The 26,422-nt window shown below is 40.2% G+C and overlaps 1 protein-coding gene across 2 annotated transcripts in view; it reads right to left on the bottom strand.

The window, feature by feature from the left end:
- The window catches only part of RMDN3 (regulator of microtubule dynamics 3), a 44,522-nt gene that overhangs the window by 11,449 nt on the left and 6,651 nt on the right, over positions 1 to 26,422 (bottom strand). For both annotated transcript variants that reach the window (XM_066997846.1, XM_066997847.1), the window contains exons 4-9: positions 25,126 to 25,393; positions 23,635 to 23,737; positions 22,254 to 22,314; positions 3,677 to 3,752; positions 2,610 to 2,687; positions 235 to 333 (exon numbers count right to left, since the gene is read on the bottom strand). In XM_066997846.1, the coding sequence (XP_066853947.1) occupies positions 235 to 333; positions 2,610 to 2,687; positions 3,677 to 3,752; positions 22,254 to 22,314; positions 23,635 to 23,737; positions 25,126 to 25,393 (685 nt within the window). The remainder of the gene's footprint in view (positions 1 to 234; positions 334 to 2,609; positions 2,688 to 3,676; positions 3,753 to 22,253; positions 22,315 to 23,634; positions 23,738 to 25,125; positions 25,394 to 26,422) is intronic.

The following is a 26,422-nucleotide window of genomic DNA, read 5'->3' as shown; positions in this document are numbered from 1 at the left end:
ACCCTGGATCTAGTTCTGAGGTCTTCAAAATCCCATTTTTCTGTGGGGCTATTCTATAATACAGGCTCAAAACTTTTCGCTTTCATCAGCTTTTCTCCCACAGGCTCCAGTCAGTGGAAATATATCACAGAGCACTTGGAGAGCGATGAGCTTAAGCAGAATACAAATACTCAAATTCCACGCTCATGGCTGCATGTCAGGTTAGTGACTCCCTTGCATATCACATTTCCATACCCTTAAGAAGTTCTGCAGTGCATCCTGTACAGTGGCTGTAGGAGGGGTTTCAAACAAAGCAGAGGCAGTCTTTTTTTCAAGCCATCCCAGATGGGAAACCTGCAGAGACAGTAAGATGAAACTATCAAACCCGGTGAAGACACAGCATGTGCAAAGATATACAAAGACAATGAATTATCCAGTTTCTTGTAGCTGGCTCATGCACATAGGAGACAGCCAATAATATTGGGTGTATCTGCAGATTCTCGTCAAGAATGCAAGTCCAGCTACAGAATTGAACCTAATTTTGCTTTCCTTTGTCCCTGCCTTATACTACTAGTCACCTGCAGTTTCATCCATCAGCTGCCACATGCATAACCTTCAATACAGGATTTGTCTCTACAACTGAATATCACAGCAAGGTAACAGTGTGGGTGGTCTAAAATCCCAAACCTCCTTCTTGCAGCCACACCAGATCCTGGCAGTTCTCACCTATGCACTGGAGCAAAGGCGCAGATGTAGCCCTCCTGTCTCCTAAATTAAATCTTGTACAAGAATATGTTCTCATCATACATAAAGATCATAGATCCCTTGAGAGAGGCCAGCTAAAGCCTTCCCACCAACACACATCCACATTTTGAGATGCAGGTAGCTATTATAATCATTTCTTGAAATCTTACTTTACTGCTCCTAGCTCCTCTAATATGAAACTCCCTGAGATTTTACTGGGGGAAAGATGCATACGATTCTAACTTCTGGTAAGACCATCTTTGTTTAACATCATGTAATTCTTGTAATAATTAGCAGAAGCGCTAACTCTCATAGCAGCATGGCTGACTAGGAAGTCCAGAACAGAATAAAGAACTAGGAGCTGCCACTGATTTAGCTTGCTGTTCCCCTGTAATTACCTAAGGCAATTATCTCAGCTACAATCTCTGCAATGTGACTTCATTTCTGACAGCAGCAAAGCACTTTCAAGTTGCCTAAACTGAAAAGTAGATAGTTACTGCAAACTCTTATTTCTTTTTATAGGCACTAAATGTGATTTATGGCATTTGATTCTAAGCTTTTCCTTGTCAAGAAATATAAAGCAGCCGGCACACTTCTTCTAATACCTCCAATACTTTCTGTAGCAGAGGAAACACATGCAAAGGATTATACAGATATACTGTGTGCAGAAGTTCTTGCCAGCCCTGAAATGTCCTTGATTACATCCACATGTGCTTAAAGGTTTGAAGGTAGTTTGTTTTTACTGAATAAAGCAAGGGAAACAGTAAGCTAGTTTGCAGCTAGTGCTGTTCCCAGTCCATTCGTTGCCATTTCACCTCCCATGCCACCTGCAGTGACTAAAAAGCAAAGATTGGAGCCCCAAACCCTTCAGAGCTCCGATTTTTAGTAGTTTGGAGAGAATACTTTTAGCAAAGTGCTTCCATTTGGAAAGAGCCCCCAAAAAAAAAACCACCAGGGAAAAAATGAAGAGCAGAATAGAGGCAGTAAATAAGTGAAACAGCAAAAAAACAGTAGCTTTCATTCCATTGCACAGAGGTACAAGCACTTTTAAAGCCTTTTTTGATTGCAGGACAGAAGTAGTACAACAGCAAGAGTAAATGACATTGCCAGTTTGAAACTGCATTCTTCATGCTTTTAAAAACTCCTTCATGTTTTTAAAGTCAGTGTGTCTTCCATACCACGAACCTTTCTCTGCCTCCTTCTGGCCTTTGATCGTGAGCACTGAGCAACACATTGCAAATGTGCTCAGCCAGTTCTTGTCCTGATCACCAACTCAGCCTTTCTGTACTATTTCTCTCTCACTACTGGGGGAGCGGAATTTATATAAACTCTCAAGAAAAACCTCTACCATTTAAAATCTAAGGCTTTAAGTAGTAACTCCAGTATGAAGGTATACATTTTAGGTTTAACAGGAGGTTGATGAGGGAGAAGGACTGCCTAAGACTTTACTATTACAGTTAAAAAAACAATTTGGATGGAAAGCTCAGAAAATCTGAATGAGACACTATGTCCTGGCAGACATTTCAATAGTGCTTTTATAAAAGCACTGAGGTGCTACACGTACAAGAACATGAACGTACAACACGTTCATTTTGTTACAAGAGGTTTCTGACAGTATTTGTCAGTGATGTGCTCTTCTTGGCACTGTTTCAGGATTGAAGTGAAGAATTTCCAGACCCCATGTAAGTGCAACTTTTAAACAATTTCTTCTAGAAACTAAGATATTTCCGTATTGGTACTTTCTGATACAATATCCAGTTCAGCAACTAAATAGAATGTGCTCACTGGTTATGGCTGGTGGTTTCAACCCACCTGTCTTTCACCGAAACAAGGAATTTAATTACAAGGAAGAAAGAACAGTAATAAATATTAATAAACTATTTCACCTGGTAACACCACCTGCCCAAAAGATAGTACGACTTTGGATCCTCTGGTTTCAGTGCAATCGCTTTATCGATGTGTTCCTATGGAAAATCATCACCAACACACATTATATTCTTGTTACAAGCAAATACCACAACCACAAGAGCAGATGAACTTATGTAGAAAGAGGAAAGGAATAAGTCCACAATTTCTCAGCAATTAGTGAAATTACAGCTACAAAGATATTCCAAATTTCCTTAAAACTGCTTCAGCTGAGCACAGAACATCAGCATTTTATCAGTCTCAGGAAAAAAAATAAAAATAATAATATCACAGAATCACAGAATCGTCTAGGTTGGAAGAGACCTCCAAGATCATCTAGTCCAACCTCTGCCCTAACACTAACAAGTCCTCCACTAAACCATATCACTAAGGGCTACATCTAAAAATAAATAAATAAATAAAAATAATTTAAAAAAATAAAAAAATAAAAAAACAACTACATGTTAAAAAAATGAAGCTGCCCTTCACTTTATTCTACCAGCTTTTCATAACTTTGACATAATCAAATTACTGGTCATGTGAATAATCGACAAGATAATAATTTTATGTGGCCAGTTCTGTAGCAACTGGTGCATCCTCTTACCCTGCAATATAATATTCCTGTTCTGGTTGAAAGGCAAATTAAGGAATCTGAGGCAGATCAATTGCCTGTGAAAAATAACTATTTTGCACTTACTTAGGGCACAAAGAGGCTCACAGGCAGTTAGTGAAGAAAAGCTGGTATCTTATTAACACATGGTAATTTCACGCTTGAAGTTCTCAGTCTCATTGTATACATGTATTTTAATTTGCAAAACTTTTATTCTTTTATTTTCTGCCATTATAGTGTGCACAACTGCAAAGCAAAATTAGTCACCCCCATCACGTGTCGCAGGAATTGCCTTCCTCAGCTCAAACCACCCACTGAAAGCATCCCTTTGGTACCTATCACTTCTCTAATAAAAGCTGGAGCCAGTCTTAACTTACCACTACAGAAGTAAGCATTGAACAATACTCACAGAAAAACCAGCACGTCCTTTCTACTCACCTTAAAAACATACCCAGTTTGAATGCGCTTCTGAATGCTCTCGTGTTCCGCTAACTGCCCGCAAAGAATAGCATACCTGCATGGAGGAGACATTTGTGGCAAATCAGATTGTTAGTTTTAAATACACATTTACATTCTGCATGCATCTTCCCTCTGAAGATATAAGTGTGTTTAAGTTGCACATCATACCGGGGAAAGCAGGGCATACTTACCCACATACACAGCAAGTATTTATTGCACAGAAATAGCTCAAAGGATGTCAATGAGTCAACAGCAGTGGCTTGACGTGACATAAAGTTTGCTGCACTGATTGCTGAAGTCTTCCTTCTACGTAAGACTAGAGCAGCACACTTCTACACCCTAAATTTCTCCCTTCAGCAATGAAATTGCGTCAAAACACAGAGTGCTGAAGAGCAAATCCTACAGCAGTGAGAGCCAGAACTGCTAAAAGCTCTAATTAACTAGAAGGATGCACAGCCATCTCCCACGCAGATCTACAGCACACTGGATGTCTACTTCAAGGGAAAATATTGTGAAAACCTACCTATATCCTGCAGCCCCACATGGCCACTGAACTTGGAAAACAAAATAATATGTTTTGAGTGCTGCAAACTCACACCAATTCAGTTTTGTCTAGTAGAAGACTGCAAAATTTAAGACTGAGAAGCACAGTACCCAGCTAAATTAGGTAATTCACGAGCAGTGAAAGCAAGGAAGCTTGGTTACCCATGGATTTACACCCTCCCATCTCACCTCCCCATGCTGCTCTTCTCTGAAATAGGCTTACTGGCTTAAAACCCCCTGGGTAAAACAGAGGGACAAACGAACAACACAGGTCTCATTCTTTAAAACCGTAAAGCAAAAAAGAAAACAGATGCAAGTACACCTCTCTTGAACTTTCTTTTACCACATCCACAGTTCTAACACATGCTTGTGTGACTGGATACTCTGTCTCATCTCATCATATGATGTCCCAAAGAGTCCCCGGTGATGGTTAACCACAGCAGATGTTCGTGCAGGAGTCTGTCAGAAGACTCGAATCCCCAAGCACACTTTCTCCAATGTCACGAAGAAAACCCACAAAACATTTCATACCTTATTACTCTTGCCAGAACTATTTTCAGTGTGTAAGTTACAATGCAAAGAAGTTTCGTCTCCTGAATGTTTATCTCATTCTTTTAAGATGTTAATTTTCTTTTGGAAAACTCTGGTTCGATTCTAAAATTCTTGTTTTTCACGACAACGGAAAAATGATCTTACTTGAGCAAATCCCTTTCACCCAACCAAAAAAGTTCACAGCTGCATTGCCATAATCTGACACTTGCAGACGATGAAATGTTTTTACGATCTTCTGGAGCTTGTCTCACAACAAACACAGCCTGCGTAAAGTATTCCTAACCAGAACACAACTAGGGTTTAGAAATACACGCCAATAAAAAGCTTATTTTTTTTTAGACCACAAGATAAATTATTCTCATACACTTAATCTTGTAGTCTATAGCTCTGTTGGATGCACACATATAGCTCCTCCAAACACATTATTTAGGTTCCTGAATATGTGGGTAGGCATTACATACAATTAGGTCAGGTTTAAGGTCCCACAACAAAACATTAAGTCCTAGAAACACCCTTTCTTTTTAAAATGGAAGCTACCCACATAATCTTCCTTTATTCTACTCCCTCCTTCTGCAGGGGAAGTCTAACACGTCTTCAGAGGAGCAATACATCCAATGGGCCATGAAGTGAGCCCAGCCTGATCCCTCCACCAGCCACCACATCAATGTCAAGAGGCGCCATATTCAGCTGTCAGGAGAAGATAAATATTACATTTGTTAACAGCCTAGTGAAACGTTCGTAAAATAAGCAGTAAATAACAGTCCTATCTTTTTGTCATTAAACAAACTAAAAAAACGCAGCAAGAGATTCCTCAACTGTTTTTTCACCAGTCCCAGAAAGAGAAGACCCTACTGAACCCAGCTTTGCATGAACTTTCCTTTCGTATCTGTGCTTCGAGGTCCAGGTCCTGGTGGTGCTTTTAACACGAGACCCTGCGGTACTGAGACTTCTGTGGTCTTCAGATCCCAGCTTCCCTTCCTCTCCCTGTCTGCAACCCAGTGTGGTTTTCTATTTTCCTTCTGCTTGTTTAGCTTGGTTTGTCCTTCAATATTGAAGCTATTTGTTTTAATTCCTTTTGTGAAATGCCTTGGGATGAATGTCACGAGAGGCACTACTCAGTTGCAGGAAGACTAACAGTAACAGGATAGATTAAAAATAATGAGTTTGGGAAGGGGATTTTCATCTTTTGTAAACATTTTGTAACTTCTGAAACACTGTTCACATTGATGTCTCAGCAGTTACCGAAACCTGACATTACGAGATTTGCTGGACAAATTATTAACCAAAACTACTCATGAAGCTGACACTGGTCAAACCACAAGTTCCCACAGAAAGCTCGGCTCAGGAAAGATTTCCCCGTTCATTAGAAAAGCAAACTCCATGCAACAGGAGAGCAGATACTACCAGATGAGAGACTGCTGCTCTTCCTGCCCAAATCCCCAAGTTCAGAACGCACAACTTTGTTGAAACTTCATTTTCAATGCTGCACTCTGGCTGACTCCCATTTACAAGCAGAGCTTTTGGCCTCTTCACACAAAATACACAGCTCCCCACAGCCCAGTACCTCCAGCTTTGTGGTCAGGGTAGCCTGCCAACCCAAATACATCTCTTATCTTTTTTAGCTGTTTCAAAGAGACACTAGCTAAGTCTGCTGGTGCTCCTTGCTGCCTAAGACAGTAAATTAAAAAGAAATGGTGAGGCAAGACGGAATAAAAGGAGAAAGGGAAAGAAGTGGTGAGAAGCAGCTCTTTTGCAGAAAGCTGATAAAAGTGAAATGTAGTTTGGTTTATATTGCCAAAGATGAGTAAATCTGTAAGTCGGACCGCTGACAATAGCATGAAGACATGAAAATCCTTTCATTTTATTGAAATCAAATTTTGCTTCGTATCTATTCAAGTAATTTTATGTTGCAATACCCAACAAACTAATGAGCTAGATCATATTCCTATTCAATCGACACTAGCTGGGAATTGAAAATATCAAGGCTTGCCTGTAAAACCGTTCAGTGCTATTCAAAGAGCATTGCTAGTAAATCAAGAGAGCTTTCATCACACACAGACATAGAGATAAAAATCCATAGTTGGAGCTCAACTTCCAGTTACTAGAGTCAGATTAAAGGCTAGGAAGAATAAAACATTTTTAAATCAAGTAAATAATTCAAAGAAGCATAGCTTTTAAAGTATACATCTTTATAAAGAATTTAGAAGTTTGCACAATATTTTATGAATATTAACAGTTTTTCACCTTCCTGTGCACTGAGTCTCTTCACTTGTAAGGGAAGGAGACAGATAATTAGCATGTAGGTATTCAGACTGCAGTGAAACACACCAGAAATTGAAGTGATCATTTATTTAGGAATTAGTACCTTGGGAGAGACAGCAGAAGTCCCAGTGACTTAACCTGAAATTAACGACCATCTGGTCATAAAGAGCTTGGAACAAAGGGGTCAAGCTTAGGCTTTCCTGAACTCAAAACACGAGGAGACAAGATCAAAGCTAAAAATCAGGAAGGCATAAGTACTCCTCCAGGCTTGTCCAGAGAACATGGCGAGCAGGTTGAGGTGTAGATTCACATGGAACCAGTGACACCGCATTAATTCCCCATTCTGATTTACTCAGAGCACCATGCTCCGACTGGAAGTGGAATTGCACAACCAGAAGATGCCCCTTTATTAAAGCCCAAACCATGCATATGGCAGAGTTTCTGTATCCTATACATACAACCTAGTTTCTCCACCAGCTTTGCAGCATCTGCGAGCCCCAAGTCAAAGTTTGGCTTTGCTCTACCAGCAGCAGAAGTCAATGGGCTGTGTGCCGAATTGCATAATAAATGTTGGTTTACTTTGTATAAAGCCATGTCACTGCTGTGCTCACTGTGTCATACGTCTGTGCCGTACGTCTTCCTAGACAGGGGTAAGAATTCATCGAGTGCCTTGTTGGTTCAGCAAGGAAAATAAAATTCCAGTTTCAGAAAGTCAACATTTATGCTGATATAGTGAATTTATACATGTGGATGGCTTAAAAAAGGAACTTAAGATGGTGGCATACATGCTAGAAATTTAAGCACAATGAGTTGTTCTGGATTAGAGCAACACTAATTTCCTACTGTCTCAATTTCCCATGGAGATTAAAAATTTTAAGTATTTGATCACATCAAAAACCGCAGTGATGAACAATAGCTTCGTCCCTGTTCTGACTTGCAAAAATACTTATAGCTACTCTTAACTGTAAATATATATAAAATGATTATATACATACAAAAATAAAACCTTGATATATAAAACCAAGTTTGTATATAGGAACACTTTTCAGGATGCTTACCACAACTCCTTTGAAAACATTTCATTTAATAAATTCTGAAAACTGACTGCTGGCCAAAGACATGAACTCATTTCTACAGGAAATATATATTTAAAGGTTACAGCCTGCCTTAATCTCACAACTTAAAGGATATCTTATGTGAAAGATGGACTTGATTATCATCTCCACAAGCTAATAAAACAAAAGCTTGTAACTACTCCATCCAGACAATGCATGAGGTAAATGAAATGAACCTAAGCCCATGATATCCAACCCTTATCTTCCAGTACCAAAACGAGCCAGTTCAGATGAAAGGCTTAGTTTTACCTTGGGAGTCATGCCAGGCTTTGAGACATCATAACATTTTAGCCTTCAAATGATCCACACAGATCACCATGCATGGCATCCTTCAGCTCTGTGAATAGTCAGTAGGTAAGAAGTCTTTTCATGCATACGCAGATATAAGGTTTACTGCACAAGGATTTCTGTCTGCGTTAAAGCTTTTTGCTTTATCCACACAGGTTTTGCGCTGTGTCCTTTGGCTCTGTGTTTCAGAAGCTCAGTGACATTTTCTTACCAAAGGAAAGGAGCCTGCTTCCCATTTTTAGCCTATTATTAAGCCAAAGAGGTTTATACATGGTAGCTTAGTATCATTCACAGATGTGCAGGAGAGAATTTCTCAGACTTTCCAAACTCCAAGTACACAATGTCAATGGGCAGCACCCTCGCCCATGCAGCTTTCTTCAGATTTGTGAAACATTTCTGCACAAAAATGGCATTTTCTCAAGAAGATGGCATGCGTTATTAGCCTCCAACTTTTATTTATCACAGCTGTCAGTGATAGGGTGGGCAAGGAAATTGGAATTAGTTGGTAGTTTCCTGGATCCTCTTGTTACCCTCCAAAATCTGCATTGCATTTGCCACCTTTCACTCTTCACACACTAATACAAATTTAAATCATTGTGTACCACAGGCAATATTTGTCAGTATCTCAATGTCTTTGAAAGATCTTAGTAGTGTGTTTAATTTCTTTACAGGGTTCCCTGTCACATTTTCACATGTAACTTGAAAGAGTTTCTTCCCTGCTCCACTGTACAGGACATTGAAAGACATCTTGTAGTTCCTGTAGTCTCCTCTGATGTTTAAATGGCATTTTTAAAGTACCATGATTAAAGGCTTCTTTCATTTATATTAATGAGTAACCAGTATTCATTCTGAACCTCTAAAACACTGCATTTAAACAAGCTTTGAATTATCGGCAAGCACTTTACTCCCATGGTTCTTCCTGTACTCAAGCTTCCTTGCAGTCATTCTGTTTCTTTTGAAGTTATCATTAATTACTGAAATCTTTCCCATGCTCCTACAAGGATGTTCAATCTCACTCCTTTATGGTAATGACTATAAAATAGTTTTGCAATGTTATAACACCTTGAACCCTACCCTACTAATCACTTAATGCAAAATCAAGACTTGTTTCTCTGCTTTTAACGCTCTGGGACACTGTCATATTCTTATCATGCAATTTATGATTAAAAAGAAAAAAATGCTACATTATGTTCCAACATGACACCAAGTTTTGACAGAGAGCAAAATGAGAAGTGGTCTCCCCACATTATCTTTTAGGGCAGAAACTACAGTAATGTGAGCGCCATGATTTTCTATAGCTTGTGTGTCACTATCTAAGCCAACTAGTGTCATGTATTTTCTATTTCAGCATGGAATTTAACTCAGAGGAACACTCAGGCATCTGTTGATACAGTTAACTTCTTTATTCCATGCTCTCTTTAACATGCAACGCTCATCCCCTGGCACAATTCTGTAACAGAATTTGCATTCCAGTATTAAAACACAGCGAGTATCTGGGTTTTACCACCTAAACGAGATTATTTCTTAACTCTGTTCCTCACTATTTACTATCTGGACTTCTCTAGTTCTGTCTGTAGTTTTTAGAAAAGGTTATAATTTCAGATATATCAAAAAATCCAAAATCCCACAGACTTTCGTTATACAATCTGCTCTTGGGGGGAGGGGAATCATCCCAATCCACAACTACTATGAACTTCTTTAAGCCAGATAAATATATTTGTTTTCACTTTCTGCTGTAAAACCACAAATAATGCTGCTATAAATTCTGATTGTTTCATGTCAGACTGGTTCATAGAAACCTGCATGTCTTTTATCTAACTCAAGGGAGCAGGACTTCTCAGAATTAACTAGCATACACAACTATTTGGAAGTCCAATTTTAATTATTTTTTTTAGATTAATATTCCTCTTTTCAACCTTGACATTTCCTAGACAGATTGATTTGAGAATACTGTGGAGGCAAGACTTCTAGCTTTACATAAGAAAAATAGAGAGAATACACTTCGAACAACACCCATCAACACAGGTCTTTGAGAATGAATGTTCTAAATGACAACACTGTCAAGACTAATCATACTAAAACCAAAAATGATTATAAGGTATGGAAATATTTGACAATTGTAGGGTCTACTTTACAAACCCCCTCTGGAAACCAACAGACATTTAAATAAATGGGCTTTCAGCTGCTCACATTTACCCTGAAGGCAAGCCTAAGCAAGGAAAGCAAACCTACAGAGATGCTTTGTTACTCAGCATGACCAACTGTAAATCCTAAAACATTTGAGACCGCACCTTCAATTTTGGGACCAGTTACAAAAGAACTAAACAGCTAGTAATTCATGGTGACTTCTGCACGAGAATATTCTTTCCTTCCTTCTCTAGCTGTTGTTCTGGCCAGGTAAAACAAGGCTTAGAATAGGAACAATGCTAATTTAGTGGGAATTCACATGCTCCTCCAAGCAGCTGGGGGGCTTGCTAAAGGCAGGGAAATGAATCAGCTAAGTATAGGGTGAGAAATACAATCCAGAAAAACTTACCCCTAAGGTCCACAACTCTTCCTTCTCATAAGACAGAGGTTTTAAGAGATGTATCAATTTGCTCTGCCTCCTGCTGTCAGAGAAAGACTGCACAGTTATAGAAGAAGACGAAGGCTATAGGAACGGCACCTCAAATCCTGCAGCAAGGGTGCTGGTTTGAAGGAAAGGCTTACACTCACTCTGTAACTGGGAAGGTATTTATGAATCTCAGATCTCTTGCCTGTTTGTAAAAATGTTCACCCAGAAACAACATGCTGAACTTCACTCCTTATAGTGGGCTTCTTACTGAGCCCAAAGGTTTGACAGATGCAGATTTCCTGTTCCAGGAAAAAAAGGAGGCACAAAGGGCTACCAGCTCTAAAGATGCCACCTGCATGGAATAGCTTATAAAGTTAAAATAAGCTCTGAAGACATGAGATTTATTATGAGAATAATAAATGCTGCAGGGTTAACTGAGGATAACGGTGTTAAAAGATGACAGATTTTGAACAAGATATCCCATACTCTGATACTTGTGGTCATTATCATGTTGTATTTCTGCAAAAATAAAGGTATTAACACCGGCAAACAAATAATACAAGAATGACCACACTATCTCAAGTTGTTTTTTCCTGGAAGTGAAAATGGCAGACGCATAGATAATGAAGTAAGAAGGCAGGCACATAACAACACTTCCTCTGAATATTCTTTGGATCAGGCATTGGACGTGCTCTTTGAAGAATACTCAGACACTTACTTTTTGAAAACACACAAGCTTTTAGTAGCCACCATGGCTTGGGGAAAGTTTTTTTGCAGCTTAACTGTAGGCATGATGTAAAGAACTTTTTTGTTTGAGCCTGATGTAAACTATTTCCTTTTGTTTGAGTCTGATGCTTAACAACTTTATTTGATCTAGTTCTTTCTCTGGAAGAAAGTGTTTCCACTCCACCAACTCCTTGTCACTCAGTGTATGGATATGTTATATTCCTCTCAGTTATCTTTCCTCCAGCCTCACAAGCCTTAAACCTATCCACTAATTCCACTTGTGTTCAGGTAAAAAAAAAAAATGTTCATCACTTTCCACCCTAAGCTTTAGGTGCAAGGACTTTGTAGGACTAAATAGCTCACCGATGTTCATCTAAACGACTTTTTAATTACTTGGACAGGATTCTGAGACTACTTCAGCACTTAATGATGCAGTCGTAGACCATCAGCTCTGGTGTAACAACTAATCTGGCAGCTTTGTGCATGTAAATTCCTCTTACCAAGGTTTAAAACTGCTTAAAGTTAAGTAAATTAACAAATGTGTTAAAGCGTTTAAGATAGAAATGCTTTTTCCTAAGCCACAGATTTGTTTCTGCAGGTTTTGTTTTGTTTTAACTAGTAGGCTGAGAGAGATGAGGCTGTTCAGCCTGGAGAAGAGAAGGCTCCAGGGAGACCTCCTTGCAGCCTTTCAATACTTAAAGGGGGCTTATAAAAAGGATGGAGAGGGACTCTTTACTCGGGTAGATAATGATGGGATAAGGGGGAATGGTCTTAAATTAAAAGAGGGGAGATTTAGGTTAGAGGTTAGGAGAAAATTCTTCACTCAGAGGGTGGTGAGGCACTGGAACAGGTTGCCCAGGGAAGCTGTGGATGCCCCATTCCTGAAGGTGTTCAAGACCAGGCTGGATGAGGCCCCAGGCAACCTGATCTAGTGGGTGGCATCCCTGGCTACGGCAGGGGGTTGGAATTAAATATCTTTAAGGTCCTTTCCAACCCAAACTATTCTATGATTATTTTACTTGGATGTATGAACTTTTTTTCTCAATCCACCACAACTAAACTGCTATCTCCTAATCTACAAACTGGCCTATTGACTTTAACTCCATGCCAAGCACGACAACACCCAAGTATACCTACGTATAACTTTGGTGTGTGTACTAAGTAAATAAGTATTTATTTTAGTTAAATAAATTATGGATTGTAACTAAACATTTATTTAAAACATAAATGACTTAGCAGAAAGCAAAACAAGCTATTCTATGGCATACAAGTAATAGCAATAAGCAATTTGGCAGGTCCTCCAGCAGTATTTTGTTAACAAGTATATCTGTACTACATGGGTATGGTGGAAAAGTGGAAAAAACAAAACACATTAATTTCTTAAATTAGACTAGCTCCAAATCTTTTCAAGCAGCTTTCTTACGTCACACACTTGTACAACTTGGTGGAAAAAGTAACTGCAAACCCAAGTCTTTGTGACCAAGATATATTTGGATGAAAGCAACAACCCGACACATACAAATGAATAACTCCTACATCACATTAAAGGCTTGACAGAGAATATCACTTAAAATAATACCACTCTCAGCTTGGAAGACAAAAAGGTGCAACCCTACGAATCTGAGGATGAATTCGGATCGCTCAAAACCACTTCCAGTTTACAGACAGAAAATCCGCTCAGAAGCTCGGGGCTATCTTTAATTTTGGTGCTTCACACCAATGACTATCAATGAGTTCTTCACAGTTCATATAATCTCAATGTCTTAGCAACAAGCTCTCAGAGAAAAAATAGCACACGAACACCCTCAGCCCCAACAGAACAGCCTTACTACATTTGGGATACAGAAGTGTCTAGTGGCTTGATTTCCAAGTCTTGCCAGTAAGAGACACAAGAACAAAATACCAAACTAATCTAAATTTCCTGTTTTGAGAGAATTGATTGAGGGGGAAAAAAATACAGATATATTCAATTTTAGCGTCTCCAGCATTCTTTTTGTGAAATTCTCATGGGTAAACAAAAGAAACATGGTATAGCTGCAACTCGTATAAAATTGATGTGCAATTCATTGAAGGGTGAGGTCAGGAACTTCATCACTGGAGGTCTGCCTAATCTGTTTTGGAAATATGCATCAGGAAGAACATGACTTTTTTTTTTTTTTTTTTGACTAAGTTACCTGAATCTCCTTTACCCCAATTTTACATGATTAACTGATCTTTGAGATTGACTATGAACTAATGGATACTGAATGGAGTGGCAAGAAATTCCTCCAACATCAACACTGTTATTATTAAAAAACTTCATTAAGCTGGGTAATATAACACAGATTAAATTTAAATAGATGGTGGATTAACCTATGCTAGAAAGCTCATCTATTAATGGCAGGTGGCAGCAGAGAATTAAATTTAAAGGTAGATCAGAAACAGCCCAATGCTGCACTAGCAAGATTGAGCTCAAGGAGTATATACAAGTTTTGACTAATAAACTAGAAAGAAAAAAAGTATAGCTGGATAGAGTCCATGAAACAACAATAAGAACAGAACACTTGCAGAACACCACCACACTAAAAGGTTATGACAAGCGGGTCTGCTTTCTTTCAAAAAAGATTGGATAAGAAGATTGGAGTAACTATTGTATTCTCTTACAAACAGTTCCTCATGTTAAATTTTTTTCCATGTCTAGAGAGGACAGAACAAAGCTTTGGCTGATAGCAGGAACAAAAATAAAATACTCGATTGTCCATGTAATTAAATGCACTGCTTGATGAAACAGGAGAAAGGCGAGAGGACAGTACAACCTTCATCACTAGAAGATTTTTTAGAGATCAGGGACGGTCTACATATACCTGGTGTGCATCACAGACAAGAAGATGAGCGAGATGACTTTCGGGAAGTCCCTCCCAACTCTGTGTTCTTGATTCCTTAAACAAGAGAAACCAAATGCTTCCTCTCCCTCCCCCCTGCATTTTTTTTTTAAATGAAGGTTTATGCTACACTAAAACGTTCAAATGAAAATGGAACACAAATCTGGATCAGTGCCCTCCCTCACACTCGTGATTCAGGTTCCAGGAATCCTGCACGTTATGTTAATTTGCACATCAGCTAGTAAGGAGTCTACACAGGCACCTGGCTAAAGCAGAAGTTCATTTGTAATCTAAGTAAAAATTCTGATCACTGCCTCAAAAGAGAAAGGCTGAAATATACCTTTCTTTACCCATACCTCAATCCAGCTTTCCTTAATCCTAAAAATGTTGAAGTTAAAAATCTGTATTAGCTACTAAAGTTGGGACAAAAGACGTGCCTTCAATTTTATTCAATTTCCATGTTGGTTTTATCCAGTGAATATCTCTAGTTTGCCTTAGGAGGTGGCAGAATGGACCATATATGTTCACATAACAAAATGTATTCATCCCCAGTGAAGCCTGAAGATACAAATAGTATTTATTCTGTGGAATGTACAATTTTTACAGAGCAGCTTCATGCTGACTTAAAGCTGTTGACGTAGTCTACCTATACTTCAGCAAGGCCTTTGACACGGTCTCCCATAGTATTCTCCTGGAGAAGCTGTCAGCCCATGGCTTGGACACGTACATGCTTTGCTGGGTTAAAAACCAGCTGGATGGTCGGGCCCAGAGAGTGGTGGTGAACGGAGTGGAATCCAGCTGGCGACTGGTCACCAGTGGTGTTCCCCAGGGGTTGGGGTTGAGTCCATCCTCTTTAATATCTTTATGGATGATTTGGATGAGGGAATTGAGTGCACCCTCAGTAAGTTTGTAGACAACAGCAAGTTGGGGGGCAGTGTCAATCTGCCAGAGGGTAGGAAGGCTCTGCAGAGGGACCTGGACAGGACAGGTCAATGGGCAGAGTCCAATGGGATGAGGTTCACCATGGCTAAGTGCTGGGTCCTGCACTTTGACCACAACAACTCCATGCAGTGCTACAGGCTTGAGGCAGAGTGGCTGGAAAGCTGTGCGGAGGATCAGGATCTGGGGGTGTTGATTGATGCTCGCCTGAACACAAGCTGGCAGTGTGCCCAGGTGGCCAAGAAGGCCAACGGCATCCTGGCTTGTATCAGGAATAGTGCAGCCAGCAGGGCCAGGAGGTGATCTTCCCCGTGTGCTCTGCTCTGGTGAGGCCACACCTCGAGTACTGTGTTCTGCTTTGGGCCCCTCACTACAAGAAGGACATCGAGGCCCTGGAGTGTGTCCAGAGAAGGGCTATGAAGCTGGCGAAGGGCCTGGAGCACAAGTCCTATGAGAAGCAGCTGAGGGAACTGGGGTGTTTAGTCTGGAGAAGAGGAGGCTCAGGGAGACCTTATTGCTCTCTACAGCCACCTAAAAAGAAGTCATGGGGAGCTGGGGGTCGGCCTCTTCTCACAGGTAAGTAGTGATAGGACTAGAGGGAATGGCCCCAAGTTGTGCCAGGGGAGGTTCAGGTTGGAAATTAGAAGACATTTCTTCTCAGAAAGAGCAGTCAGGCACCGGAACAGGTTGCCCAGGGAGGTGGTGGAGTCACCGTCCCTGGGGGTGTTCAATGAAAGGTTGGATGTGGTGCTTAGGGACATGGGTTAGTGGTGACATTGGTGCTACGGGGATGGTTGGGCCAGATGATCTTGGAGGGCTTTTCCAGCCTTAATGATTCTATGATTCTATAACCTTCGTGACTATACTCCCAGCTCTTTAACTGCTCTGTTCTGACAGGTTGGATGCAAGCCCCTGTCAAAAAAGGGCAACACAGAAATCTTCCCATGAAGGAATCAAAACCATCCAGGTTCCTTCTTTCCAAAATTCCTGCTGGAAAGGTAGCAATAATGCTGGTAAAATAACATTTTTTGGAATAGCCTACAGTATCTGAATTCCTTGATCTTCATTCTTTACTAAAGGCTGATATCTGTTAATAGACCTTCTCCCTTCTACCACAATGAAGTTAAAAGCGAGTACTAGGCTGAAGTAGAAATTACAGCTTTTATCTTTGGAATCACACATTTAAACATTTTAAAGAAAATATTGTTACTGACACATACAAAGCTGTACATCTACTGAGATTTGTGTGGTTAAACAGCTTCCATCTAAAAGACTGAGATGCATATGTAATGGTATACAAACAATCAAGTTGGAACACTATTATTATTCCAAATCAATCTCTGTATTTCTGCAAGTTCAATATTCATCAGAACCATAACTAATACCTGAAGATTTCATCAACTTCACCTGCTCCTCTCCAACAGCAAGCCCAGATCAAATTATCATATTCTGAAGAACTACTGGTGGCTAAATTTTTCATGGGAACAGGGTACAGAATCTCAAAAAAATCATTTTCTTACAGCTTGCTTCCCTTCACACCACTTTTATTATAATCATCCCTCAGTATTTTTTTTTAAAGGGAATATGTTGGGGCCAATTAGTAGTTAGTAGTCCTTGATTCAGAGATTACAGTTTAAACAAGACAGCTCATTTCTTCATGTCTAACAAATAAAAAACAACCCACGGTCTGTGAACATCAAGTTACTTTGCTGTTTCCAAGAGAAGGACAGAAAGAAGGAAGGATAAGTGGTGCCTGCTGAGATTTCTTCTGTCCCTGCTCACAGTTTTCATAACTTTCGTCTTCCCTGGCTCTCGTCCAGCATCCCCACTCCCAGAGCCTCCATGGCTCAGGACACAGAGGTGCTTCAGGATGCTGCCAGCCCTGGAGAAGGGCAGGACCTTCCTGAGCCTGGGGAATGCAATCAGGTGGCTTGAGCTGAATGCTATTGTTCCTCCTGTAAGTGCTGAAATATCATGCAATGAATATTCCTATTTGCTATAGTTGCTTCTGCCCCTAATTTATTGTCAATAATTCCCCTGTTTAATCCACCTTGGGAACACAAAAAGCTCAGCTCAGAAATCCAGGCATATCTCAAAATTGGCCAATTGTAGGCAGTAATCCATGAAGAGTTAAATCCTGAAGTACTGCCAATTGTTAAAATTAAAGCTATCTTCAAGTAATATCCGGAGTGCTGTCACTTCTCAAAAAAAAAAGATATCCACCCACAGGACAGCCAGATGTACCAACTGAATTTAAAAGGGCTGGTACACCATTCAGTGACTATCGAGTGTGCAAGATGATCTTCCAAAGCAACAGACTTTTAGAAGAGGGGGCACACTTCAGAGGCTCATCCAACCCAAGAACACATCCTCTCCTGCTTCTCATCAACATATATAATACCTCCAAGATGGGCCAAAGCTCATGACTTCTGCAATGACAGCTTTCAGCAGTCAGCATTTCATTTTCAAAATGAAATATTCAATTCAGACAAAAGCTGGGAATACAGCACCTGCAAAATTTTTCCCAGATGAACCTCTGAAATCCCTTACTGCTCTGGTTGTACTTCCAATATTTCTTTTAACAACAGGAGCTGAAGCCAAGGCTAACACACTGCTCTCTGCTTTCTTGATCCTTAAAGCTGCTGTTACGTGCTTGCTGTCGCACTGAAAACACACACATCAAAATGGGCAGGGGATTCTAACAAGGGTGAAACTGTTTCTCTCGCTTCATTCGTGACAATGCCACATACGTCTAAGCAGCAAACTGCACAGGTTTGTAAAATGATGACTCCTACATCCATTCCTGAAAGCAAACAAGAACAAGCCTACAAGCTTGTGCTGTCCTCCTATTCATGAGCTGAAATCTGTTAACAAATTAAATGATTTACTTGGAAATATCTACCCAGTTAAAGCAAAAGAATTAATTTTATGTCTGCATCAAAAGTAAGAATCGGGTAGTTATTAGACAGGAGTACGTATGCATAAAGAACACTTGGTGTAGCACACTATACGGATCTATTCTGAAGGCACTAAATATGTCAGGTGCCCAAGACAACCCTTACACGTTTCTGTGTTCTGGAACAGTGGCTACAAGCAAAGCACAGCCAGAGATCAGTCCCACTATACAAAGGCTGACTTGTCTGTGCAGCACTGATGAAATCTCAGCTCTGCTTCAACCATTCTGCGGAGATGTCTCTTTTGGGACCAGCTGAGTTCCAAGAGCAAATGGCTACAATAGCAGCTTTGTACCAAACTTAATGTCAAGAAGACGCAGGAGATCCATGAAAGGACTCTCCTTCATATTTGGGCAGATCCCAAGGCTGGTCCAGACAGAGTCCCAGACACTTACTGCCTTCCCTGTCGTTCTTGAGAAACCATTCACTATCACGCTGCCAAAGCCTTCAAACGATCCAGCCACAAAACGCTCCCAAGCTGCAGCCAGTCACTCTCCACACGCTGTTGCCTTAGCCAGCACTCAGCAATCCCTTCTTGTTCACTGTTACTTTGTCTACTGCTTTAAAATATCACTCATTGCTGCAATAACTACGAGACATTGAGAGGAAACAGAAGCTTTGTTTGCAATGATGATTAGATTGTATGCAAAGCATCTCCTGTCCTGCCTAACATGCATCACAACGTAAAGCCAATTAACAGGGAATGATTTGTGCAACAGGAGCAAAGAATATAACATAGAGAGCAAGGAATAAGCACCAAAAAGCAGCAAAACTACCTTAAGCCACAAACAGTAGGTTGCAATTGAGAAAACAGAAAATAACAGCCAACATGACATAATACACACATGTAAATGCACCCAAAGATACATACACAGTCACAGGCTTCAAGTGAAGAGCTACTAAAATTGCTGGGAATGTTTCTGTTAAAACATCAATTTAATACGTTGTGGAAAAAGAGAAAGACAGCATTGATTACTGTATATGGAAGTAAGAACAAAAAGGATCATCACATTAGTATTACAGAAATCCATGCTGCTCCTATAACTCCCGTCTTAAAAAAAAAAAAAAAGATACGGTCAAAACAGAATACAGAGAGACAAGGGGTGATGAGGACAATAAAATGATTCCTCAAAATGATCTAATAAAAGATTAGGATTCTTCAGCAAGGGGACCAATACGAAAAAGAAACAACTGAGAGAATAAAACTGTAAATTAAGGAAGTGTGAATAATCAGGCCCTGTTCACTTCTCCATAAACCAAGAGCAATGGCATCAAATCAAAACCAAAGAAAGCTTTAAAACCTCTACTGACAAATTCAAACAGAATAAGTATTTTTTTTTTCTACACGGAGCATGTTCCAGCACCTGTACTGGAGGATGGCATGGACAACAGAAGTACTGTGGAGGTAAAACAGGATTGCGCAGACTTGCAGAGCACAGGTCCGTCAAGGGCCATCACCTGACAGCGAATGCACCTCTGCACTCCTGCCTGCTGCCGTTAAGGATGGCAAACCGGAGGAACTGATCACTGTATACTTTCCCTTTTTCCCTCCCCTTATATTTTCCTGAACATTTTTTCCTAAGCAGACAGCATGGTGAACTAAAAGTAATTCTGAGCAATATACTCATTACTCAAATAAAGGGAAAACAAACTATAATATTAGTCTTTTAGGATTATACTTTATCCCACGTTTTTCAAATATATGAACAATGTATTTCAATATCTTTCAATGTACTAAGCAGTATTTCATTAGCAATAAATTTTTTCTCATGGTAAAATTAATTAGCATAAGAAGAGACTGTAATTGAAACAGCTTGCGACCATCCCATGACCCCGACAGAGCTGGAATGGGAATTAATTTCCTGTTACATTCGTGACAGCAAATAATTTCTGCAACTGATAAAGGTAGTTAGATATTCATTTTCAACAAATCCCATGCCTCCCACATACTGTTCTGCTATTTCCTTTTTCTAGCAGCCCTTTCTGCAGCTGTTCTTTATAATTAGAAGCAAGATATTGATGTGCAGAAGCCTTACTCCTGTTTGGAAAAAGGACGAGTCTAACAGGATGAGAATTGTGCACTCTTTCACCAAAGCTGTTCTGCAATGAGTTCGGCATGGGTTTTAACATGGCAGTGTGCTCAGCTGAAAAGGCTTGACATTTTGTGTTGGAAACACGTGACTCAACGTCCCATTACAGCCACTACTCTGCACACAATCAAATTCTGTATTATAAAGCTAAGCTTTATAAGTATATATATATACTATACCCTGAATTAGAACCAAAATCCTGTCAGCTGCAGCATTTACACAAATACTGCTTGGTTAAATTGCAGATCATTTCATCTTCTATCATGAAAAAAAAAAAAGGTATCTTTGGACTAAGAAAGCCATGTGCCTCTACTGCTATTGTCTCAACTCATTTCAAAGCCAGAGTGCTTTGCAGAGTGACAAGCAGCATACACGATCAGACTACAGCAGTCCCGGACAGAAGACACTCTCCAGACAACTAAAAAAAGGCTTTCTGATAAGAACGATGTTTCTCCTTCCTCCAGAATTAAGATAAATGTAGGAACACTGGCGCAGCACTAAGCCCACGCTAGCAGGCCTAGCCGACTGAGGCAAATATATCACACTCCTGACATAAAGCAAGCATCTCCGTGCAGCAGAGCATTATTGAAATGTCAGTGACAGAGGAAAAACCAGCAATTAACCCAAGAATGTTGGAGGAACACAAAGGAAAAACTTCGTACATATTTAATGTGTAACTCCCGAGACTTTCTTTGCCCCCACAGCTGTGCAGCTGGCTGTGAGCTGGGCTTTGAAGGATATACATCTTACTCTACAGGGGGCTGAAAAGGGGCCAAAGGAAACAGAGGACTTGTGAAGGAAAATAAAGTGAGCCTCACCATACTGAGCGCTCAAGCTAGCTTTCTGCAGCTTATCTGTGAGAGACGTTCTCTGGCAGCCCATTTGCACCAGCACAGACACATTTTCCCAGGGTCTGCACAATCACAAGTGGTACCGCTGGAGTTCAGCTCGTTTCTGTGGCAAGAGGCTTGCAGCATCCTGCCCAGACACGTACACGGGCCCAAGAGTCATCTGCTGAGCAAATTGCTGTCTTCCACTTTCTACAAGGGGAATTTCACAGTTCCCAGAAAGGCTTCTAAAGGAACCTTTCCTTCATTTCACCTTTTCACAATATATGCACCTAAGCTATAAGAAGCCCAAAGAAAATGCAGTTTAGTCTGCTAAATTCACACTGATGCTAAATTTAATGGGGCTCATTGTACTCATTCATCTCAAACCCATTTTGCCAATAGCTTATTTCTCCAAGCCTCATCTAGAAGTGCATCCTTCACTACCATCAGCACAGTTTGACTTGTTAGGTGCAGATACACAAGAGCCTTATACAGCCCATTGTTGGTATCCGAAGAATTTCATGACTCCAGCTGGTTGCTTTTGTTCAAGAACTCTTCTGGCCATTTTGTCACAGAGAAATTCATAATTAAATTGGCATACGCAAAATAAAATAGTTTATTTCTATAACTGCAATGAAACCTATTGTCTGTAAAACTATTACTTACGCCAATTAACCAAAGCTATTAAGAAATGTCTTTTTATGGAAAATAGAATGAATGAAGTGTACATCAATTATGAGCATATAGGCTTTTTTTTCTTAAACAGTTTTTAAATGCAGCTCAACTCACAGCAATCTCCAGTTTTCCTATCCTTCTTAAAAACAGGACGGAGAGTTACATACCACTGATGACACTCAGCACTTTCATCCCATTTCTGAAAGGCAATCTCCAGCTCTTCTTTCCCTGCAAGTGGTCAGAGGTAAGAAATTCAGCCACTTTCAGTCCTAGCCTCCCCTAAGGAGGGAGGGACCCCACGTGGAGCAGGGGCAGAGAGTGACCGTGAAGGACAGTCAAGTGACAAAGTGGCATGGACCAACCACAACCCCCTTCCCCTGCACTGCCTGTGGGGACCAGGTACAAAAGGATGGGGGCAAAGTTTTTTTAGTTTGCTTTTAACTCTTACTGCTCTAGACTGTTAGTGATAGGCAATAAATTATTCTTCCTCATGATGAGTCTGGTTTGCCCATTTCGGTAACTGGTAAGTGATCTCCCTGTCCTTATTTCAACCTGCAAGCTTTGTTGTCATCACATTTTCTCCCCCTGTTCTGTTGAGGAGGGGGAGTGAGAGAACAACATGGCAAAGCTTAGCTTGCTACTGGTGTGAAACCACCACAGCCATATATAATTTCACACCCTTGCAGTGATATGGAGCATCCAAGATCACTCAAAGAGATCATGCGAATTTTAAGCACAGTAGCAAATTTTCTTGACCTGTCAACATGGTTTCACCCTATTTGGAAGTACATTCATCTGTAACGAAAAGTATCTTCCCCAACGTGTCAAGAAAAGTTAGCAAAAGTTTGCAATGGTTTTGTTCTGATTCATTCCACAGCCTTAGAGCTAGAATTTGCCTCACTTCCCTTCTTTCCTCTAAGAACCTGCAGCCTCAAAAAACTGAGAATTAAGCATCTATTAAAGGCAAAAAGAACTATCCAAATAGGAGGTAAATTTCACATTTTAAATGGCTACAATGGCTTCCAGAAAATAATTATATTACTTATAACATTAAAAAGTACATTTGGTTATTTGGATAATAAACAGGATAGAGATGTTTTAGAATAGAATCTTTTGTCACACATCTTTAATAAAATGAAGATGATAATTTGTTTTGTTCTGACCCACCTACAAACTTGCCAACAATTCAAATTCAAGATAGTGAAGGAGAATGAAATGAAACTAAACTGATTTCACTAACTAAACAGACACATTTAGGTTTTTTAAGTACCTGCACATGTCAGCAACACAAAAAACTAAATGGGATGAAGCAAAAACTTCTCTTACTATCACACTGGATATATATAAGATAGGTTTGAGAAAAAAACGTGTACATTTTTAAGTAGCTCTTGGTCCACTTACACTGCCCTTCAGAACACATACCACCAACCACCACAGTACAACTACATAATGCCTCCACATAGTCTGCAGTGCAAGGTTTATAACTCTGAAGTGTAGCACCAGGTTCGAACACCCCCCCCTCCTTGCCACGAACACACAATTCCTTACCATCAGATGCATATGTTTTCTTCTCATCTGTGTCTTCTGTGATTTCGTACATATCGCTATGTGCTCGGGCTAGGCGCCAAAGAAAGTCTCTCTGGTCCGCATACTGCAGTGAAAACATAAATGAGATGCATCAACCATGTAAAACATCCATTCTGCCATTGATAGAACAAGAAGGAAAAATCAAGTGAGGGCACATACTAGAAGTTGCACAGACATTTCTGAAACCTTAAAAGGTCCAAATCTATGAGAACTGAAGCAGAACCTCAAAAGAGCAAATAGAGTGGCTGAATTTATAAGCTTACAATGCTACGCTTCTGGTACTAATCTAATGATTGCTGCCCTCTAACAACACTTCCCTTCACTTCAGAGGTTATACTGGGGTCATTTTTTTGGCAGCCTCCACTAACCTGAAAACACTGGAGGAAAAAACAACAGCAACAAAAAAACAACAACCCCAAACCTCACTACTTCATTAAAATCAAAAATTGAATGTTCTTTTTCATGTTTCAGTCAGCACTCAGTTTCAATTTCTGGGTCATTCTTGAACCAGAGGTGCATTGGTAATGCTGGAGCAGTTATGTTCTGACAAATGCAAGTTTTCTTAAAAAAAAAAAAAGAAGTAAACTTAAAAACACAACCATCTAACAATCTGGTTTATTTTGCAATAGTGCTGTAAATACAAAAAAGTGGGAGATCACAAGAAAGAAGCATACAAAAGAATTTCAGAAGCTGACAACTCCGCCATTTCTTCCTGATTGGAAGGAAAAAACTCCCTTGGAATTAGAAATGATCAGGTCCTCTTTTATATCTTTCCCTCTATAACTCATGGAAACACAGGAGTAGTACGGGCTTTGCTTTTTAAAACCTAAAAAGTTGTCTTTAATGGCTATGCAGTTCTCAGATAAACACTAACAGAGGGTGACGGTGCAACTGCAGCAAAGGCAGTCCTGAATTAGCTGCTGTAGATCACAACAGCAGCAATGCTGCATTCAGCTAGGCACATTTCAAGGCTGGGTGCACCACTGTGCATGGCCAGAGATATAAGCTAGCTCCCTGCGACAGCTGGAGTAGAACTGACCCTTGCTACGTTCTTTCACCTCAGCTGCAGCGCCAACACAAACTGAATCGGGATAGTTTTGCATCACATGTATGATATAGTGACACATCCAGGTTATCAAAACACTAGCTGAGTTTATTGTATAGACATCCCGCTGTTACTTTGCATTTGTGTGGTGCTCACTCAGGGAAAGTGATGACACGATATAGTGGAGCTCCAGGACAGATAGGGACTGGGAACTGGCTGCTGCTGTAGCCTGAACCGTTTTGGTCTTCAGCCAGCTCGCAGGCTGCTCCTGAGAAAGAGGGCAGCTGGAAACTGGCCCAGTTGTTGTATAGAACCTGGATCCCACTAAGAAATGCAATTTCCTCTTTCCCAGCTATTTAGCTAAAAACACAAATCACTGCTGGAAGATATAAGAAGGCAACCTTTACCGCCAGTTTATTATTCAGAAGCAGCTGGAATCCCTCTCTCTTCTCTTGCTCATGTCCATTATGCAAGCGGTCAGCTTGCTGCAGTAGCTGACCCAGTCCTTCCTCCAGCAAGGAATCTAAGATTAAAGGTGTTTCATCCTCGTTGACAAGGTCCAGGGAATCCCGGCGCACTGTTCTCACTGTTTCACAGCTCACTTCGTCCTCCCCTTCTTCACTCTCTCTCTCAGACTCCCGGTCATAGTCAGACTCCGCATTGGCTGTGGTGTACCTTTCAGGGAAAAAAAAAAGAAAAAAACATAATGGAAAATTAGTCTGAGGAGATGCTGTGCTATGACACGTATGGTACACAAAAACCAACTCTTCCTAACAGAGTAGTGTATCTCAGTTTATCCCAGGGAACACTGTGCGATCCAAGCCTCTCAAATGACACACCGTTCATTATTTCTCATGTAACAGACACAACCACAAAAGGTTGAAGAAAGAAAGGAAGCCCCCAAAAAGTTAAGTAGAGCTCAGTCACCAGGGTCCATGTCTTGTTCACATACTTTAAAAGCTTCCCTTAGGCCTTTTAACTGTAAGAATTAAACACTAAGAACAGAGCTAGAACAATTTAGTTAAATGCATGAATTGTAAAAGAAAATTTCAACAAAAGATCCAACACGCTCATCCGTGTAGAAAATATAATTTGAGATTTTTAACCTGTTCCAGGAAATTCAGACATAACAGCTGTTTTGGCAATACCTACTACCTCCATCATATTGTCTGAGCGCTAAACACAAAACAGCTTGTTCCCACTGAAAAGGTACAAAACAGGAGGGGAGCAATCCAAACTATTTGGCTTGAGCAAAGTCAAGCAAGGAGATGGCAGATGAGCCACAGAAAGGCACCCCATGAACAAAAACCCAGGCAGTGATTAGCTGCTAAATTAGTCAAAAGAAACAGGATAAAGCTTAGATCAAAACTGATGAAAATGGCTGAAATTCAGCTCCCCCACATCATACACAGGCACCTAAGCTGGAAATTTAAAGCAGCATTATATATCAACTGATAGAATTGTGGTACGGTGTCTACTTACAGAACGAGACCTGGGTGTGAGGGCATAGCTTCAAACAACTTGAAAAAGATTCTTGATCTATTTGACCCCCTCACATTCTTCTGTGAGCGCTTAACCAGAAGGAGCAGCCCAGGTTAGCCAGGAATTTAAGAAGTTGCACTTCTATATTCGGATTTCATTGGTTTATCTGGGTAGAAGGCAATCTTCCTGAAGCAGTATACTTCAAAGCCCATAAGTGTTTAA

The sequence above is a fragment of the Anser cygnoides genome, chromosome 5 (assembly GCF_040182565.1).
Source record: "Anser cygnoides isolate HZ-2024a breed goose chromosome 5, Taihu_goose_T2T_genome, whole genome shotgun sequence".
Taxonomy (NCBI): Eukaryota; Metazoa; Chordata; class Aves; order Anseriformes; family Anatidae; genus Anser; species Anser cygnoides.
Note: the sequence above shows the minus strand (reverse complement) of the source record. Positions and strands in the feature narration are given on the sequence as shown.